General features: G+C 30.3%; 1 protein-coding gene across 1 annotated transcript; it reads left to right on the plus strand.

The window, feature by feature from the left end:
* Window positions 1–431: 431 nt before the first annotated feature.
* Window positions 432–1,319, plus strand: LOC124890404. Its single transcript, XM_047402244.1, has 4 exons — window positions 432–555; window positions 716–783; window positions 879–966; window positions 1,012–1,319. Exons 1-4 carry the CDS (start codon window positions 432–434, stop codon window positions 1,317–1,319), a joined length of 588 nt encoding a protein of 195 aa, XP_047258200.1.
* The last annotated feature ends 4,144 nt before the right edge of the window (window positions 1,320–5,463 follow it).

The following is a 5,463-nucleotide window of genomic DNA, read 5'->3' on the forward strand; positions in this document are numbered from 1 at the left end:
GTGAGCCCTCATAGTTTGAGAACAGAGTATTATTTTCAGTTATCAGTACTTCAGTATTTAAAGTTTGTTGGGGGCTTGTCCCATCAACTCCACTTTCAGATAGTTCAGTTAGAGTCTTTTCAAACTAGTGTATTTTAGACGGATGTTCAATTTACAGTATTAATTTTTAGTATTCAGCATTTGATTTCATTTTTAAACCTTACGACAATTTTCTTCCTAATTTTTGTATTATACAGTATTATTATTCAGAGATCACAGCAGGTATCAGTCATGGGTTAGCTTGTGATCCTTTGGGATTATGAGCACCATGTGATGTTTGGGGTGCAGACTCGAGACGTTACACTCACTTAATATGCATTTGACATCTTTGGAGGAATATTTGTACAAATTTCAGAATGAACAAGGACAAACTTAGCGACCTTTTTTATTCGATGGCTAAAGCGTACAGAAAGGAAGATTTTGAGTATCTTATGGCCAAGGTTAATAAAATTGATCACCGGATGAAGGATTATCTATATGATGTTGGATATGAGAAGTGGTCAAGGGTTCATGCTCGTATAAATAGAGGCCGGATGATGACATCTAACATTTTGCAGAATGAATAAATGGTTGTTTAGTAGAGGAGCGTGAATTGACAACTTAGGACTTTTGGAAGTAGTCAGAAAACTATTTGGAGCATGGAACTGTAAAATCAGATAAATTGCTTCATATGCAGAAACAATATTAGGGAGAAGGTTTGATGAAATCCAAACACTTAATGGATTGAAAGCATCCAGAATGACGGTATATGTAATTAGTAATTCAGTTTAATTTTTATTAATTGAGTACTTTTTTTGTTATACCTTATATACATATTTTTGTGACTGTTTGTTTGCTAGGTCAAGCCTGCATCAGAGTATCATTATTCTGTTTATGAATATGAGAAAATATACGTTGTGGACTTGAATGCTAATAAATGCAACCGTGGTAGATTTTAGATTGACGAAATTCCATGTCCGCACGCGATTGCAGTGTTGAAAAGTAAACAGATTACAAAGTTCCGTCCGTGGTGCTTTGATTACTATAAGCTTGCGACATTAGTGAAGATATATAAAGTTTCATTGGTACCTTTGTCCGATAAGAAGGATTGGCATGTGCCTCAATATGTCGAAGAAGAAGAATTCATACCACCAAAATACAAAAGACCACCTGGAAAACAGAAGAAGCGTAGGTGTAAGAAAGCAAGGGAAATACTATCCCCCAGTACAAACTGTTGTGAAAAATGCGATTGTGAAGGTCACAATAGGCGTGCGTGCAACTTCTTTTGGAAGGAGGAGTGATGTTTAGGTTTCATGATACATTGAATGATTTGATGGACTATCTTAAGTTGTTCACTGTTAGTTTGGTTTAGATTTGACAATTGTTGAATAATTTTGGAACAATGTTTAAGTTGAATTATTATTTGTTGTTTAATGACTTAATGTTTTCTAATGATTTTAATTTTATTTACTATTTAATATGGATTCTTAATTAGTCTCTAATTTGTACAACAACTTTTAAGATTGTTGTTCAAATTAGAAAGCTATTCTATCATGAAAGGTTTTTCATTTTATTGTGATATTTTTCATTAGAATTAGTTTTATGAAGCAATACTTGTATGTAACTGTACTAAAAATTGAGAAATAATATGTAAAATGAAATAAAATATTTACACTGATAATTGTTGCAAGTTTCAGAAACATGATACAACATAGCTTGTAATATGATACATTATAAGCCTTCATTGTAAATACTGTTTCTGATACATAACTTTACTGTAACTGACTTATTGAGATTTGTATTATAACATCAGAATATATGATACATGAATATGTGATGTATTAAAACTAAAAGTGAATTTCTTTTATATTTATTATACCAATTAAGTAACTTTAAATAAATTTTAATTTTGAACTAGGACACTTTTAAGTACATGTGTTTCAATGCATATTGTACTTGTAAAAACTTGTAATATGATACATTACATGCAGTACTTGAAAAAAATATTTATGACACATAACTTTACATTAACTAACTTATTGAAATACTGGTCAACAATTTTCATATGTATAATTCATTGATTTTCATGTGTCTAAGAAAATGAAAATAAATATTGATAGTAACATATCATAAATGTTAATTGATCCAAAAAATTGATGATAATTTTTTGAAACAAAAACATCACTATTAAACTTAGTGTTTTAAATTACAATAATAGAGGCCAATAAGATAGCAAAGATTAGTCAAAACATAACTATGGCACAACCTAGTATCTACTGTATGGCAACACTAGTAGACTCATCAGCCGAAGGGACATAAAATAGACGTCGTCTTGATAGATCGTCATGGTCACTAGAATAATTTTTGTAGCCTTTTTTACTTCATAGTTTCATAAGAGTGTTGCATATCTCTTTCAATGATATTCTGCATCAACATTTGACGAGGGAATCGGCATTCGATCGCTAAAAAATTCAGCATAAGTTGCCATGAAAACTCCATAGTCCATAAACATGACGAATCATTTAGTTATATGCTAAATCACATGTGGATGTATGTTGTATCAAAAAATATGCACATGGACAATAAATATACAACAATGTGTCAGCTTAAATTATGTATAGTTAGGAACTTTTCAACAATAAAAATGAGATGAATTGTTTGTAGATATTAAAAACTGTAAGGAGACACTTACAAATTTTCATTGACTTGTTGTGCAATATCTTCAATGTATTAAACATAAAATGGATTTTGGTTCATAGATGCCTTTACTCATCTTATCTGCGTACACTTTGAGACTTGACCACACAGTTCGTTTAGTGTTTTCCAGAAATCTACTGTCACTAAGGTATGTTGGCATCATCACAGATAACTTGTGGATCTCATGTGATGTTTCTCTAAGATGCAATGACAACATTGAGTCATAAACCCAGATACATCTTTTCTTTAAAGATATCAAAGCCAACACCCAGTGAAAATTTTCATCACAGTTTACAGGGACTTATACATCATCAATCAAGTGCCAAGATAAAGCAGCCAGTATGTTGAACCCTTTGATGATGTTTATCAGTGAATCTTCATAGCTTACAACAAGGCACAACCTTTCATGATCATCTTGACTTGAGAGAGCATCGTCTGTTGCATCCTCAAAATATCATTTATATATCGCATCGATGTATGTTTTGAACAAGTTATTCACGGTGGTGTATCTATATTATTGATCCTTTTGTTGCTTTGATTTCTTTCGAATGTAGTAGAATATAACATCTACATGCTGCTCAAAATAACAACATAAATGAGTTAGTGATCTCCATAAATTTGATCCTCAGTAAAAAATTAAATTGGCAAATAATATTAGAGTGTCAATTGTCTTATTTATGTATGTATATGTTAAGTATCAGAATGTATAGTAATGTATACATATGTATCAAAACACACTTTATTGTACTTGTAAGTAATGTTTTTTGATATACCTCATCGTTCCAGCAGGTGTTGGACTGAGACATTGTGTAAAACTATTTCTTTGTAGCAGTTTGTGCAGCAACAAAATTCAACGAACTAAAACCAAGTCCTGATTTATTAGCTCTCTAGTGGTTGTCCCTCAATTTCCTATATGAGTATAATGATATGTTATAAATCTTCAAGATTTTAAAATTAGAATATAATAATGAAAAAAGTAAAAATATCTTGCTTCTTTTCATGACACTTTAATAATTCTTCAAAAATTCAATCACAGTACTGTTCGATTAGTCTGGTCGGCCCATCTTGGAATATAAGACAACCATCAAACAGATGCTTTCGAGGAAAATCAACAGTTGCAAATTCTTTACCTTTACAACTTGAAGTAAATTTAGTTGTAAATGATGAGCTGAAGATTGTAGTTCGCTTCCTGTTCCTTGGTGCATGTGTTGTTTTGTCATCCTGTTTACCCAAGTCGGCTTCAGAAAGCACTGATGGAAATTGACTATCATGGATGTGACATTCACTATCTTTGATTTCTTTAGGACTAACAGACTTGATTTGCATGGTAATGACTGGTGTGGAGATTTCAGCTATAATGTTATCTATCTATTCCTGAAACACATCAGTTGAAATCTCATTGGTAGACTCCTGAAAAAGTAAAATTATTAGATATAATTATCAAAATTATAAAATTAATTTTCTGTAAGAGAACCCATATGACATATAAATTGTATACATCGTTAACATTATATTTGTGTGCCGAATTTATAAGAAAGAACCTATATGTTTTAAAGAAACTGTTATGTATCATAATGTGTAAGATAAGTCTGATAGATTTCATACAACATTATACTTGGTGTATACAATGTAGCAGGTAAATTATATAACATGCATAACCTTCTTTTACACAAAGATATTCCTAAATAATAACATATATAATCCACAACTCGAGTGTTATTCGTACCTGCAATTCATTTTGAAATTCAACGTTGTCTGTTTGTAAGGACAGATCAGGAAGATTGACTTTTTGTTAAAGTTCAACAGAATTTACTGATATTACAACGATTGGTGTGAAAATGCCAGTTATGATATCATCTACCGATTCCTGAAATGCATCAGACGAAATCTCAGTATTGGACACCTAAAAATGTAAATTGTTAGATACAACTACCAACTGTTATAACATTAATTGAATGAAAGAGATGTCATATGAAAGATATATTGTAATACATTTTTCAAATTATTTCTGTGTCAGGATTTAACAAAAAAAAACCCATGTTATGAAAAAAATTGGTATGTATCATAAATAAATATAATATGTCTGATACAATATATATAGTCAGAAAAGTTATTTTATATAATGTATCAGATAAATTATCTGTCATGCATAACCTCTTTTAGAAAAAGATATTCCTAATTAACATATAATTCACAACCGTGTGTTATATGTACCTGCGATTCATTTCGAACTTCAATATTGTCTATTGGTAAAATTAGATCAGGAAGATTTTCTTTCTGTAAAAGATCAACGGACTGTATTTAAATAACTGTGAGAAAATCTCAGATATGGTGTTATCTATGGATTATTGAAACGAAGCATTCTTAATCTCAGTGCTAGTCTCCTGAAATATAAAAATAATTAAATATAGCAGATCAAAAATTTAAAAATTATTTAGATGTAAAAGAGCCTATAAGACTTATATAGGCTGAAATAATAACATAATTGAGAAAGATTTGATAAAGATATCAATCTTTTTTCATTAAATGTGTCAGATATATCAATCTTTTTTCATTGAATGTGTCAGTTGTACTACATATAATGCAAAATCTAATTAACATAATGATTTTTCACATTAATAACATACACTCAATAGAATAGTTTTTTATCAGTACCTTCTGTACATTTTGAACTTCAATTGTCTCCCTTGGAATAGTCGGATCATCAAAATTGAATTTCAAAGAAGATTCAGTTAAAATTTCTTCATT

This window comes from Capsicum annuum, unplaced genomic scaffold (assembly GCF_002878395.1).
Source record: "Capsicum annuum cultivar UCD-10X-F1 unplaced genomic scaffold, UCD10Xv1.1 ctg1714, whole genome shotgun sequence".
NCBI classification, from domain to species: domain Eukaryota; kingdom Viridiplantae; phylum Streptophyta; class Magnoliopsida; order Solanales; family Solanaceae; genus Capsicum; species Capsicum annuum.

Coding starts and splice junctions, on each gene's coding strand:
- LOC124890404 (XM_047402244.1), top strand. CDS start 432: ATGGCTAAAGCGTACAGAAAGGAAGATTTTGAGTATCTTATGGCCAAG. Junction 784..878: donor TGAAAGCATCCAGAATGACG/GTATATGTAATT, acceptor TTTGTTTGCTAG/GTCAAGCCTGCATCAGAGTA. Junction 967..1,011: donor TGCTAATAAATGCAACCGTG/GTAGATTTTAGA, acceptor ACGCGATTGCAG/TGTTGAAAAGTAAACAGATT.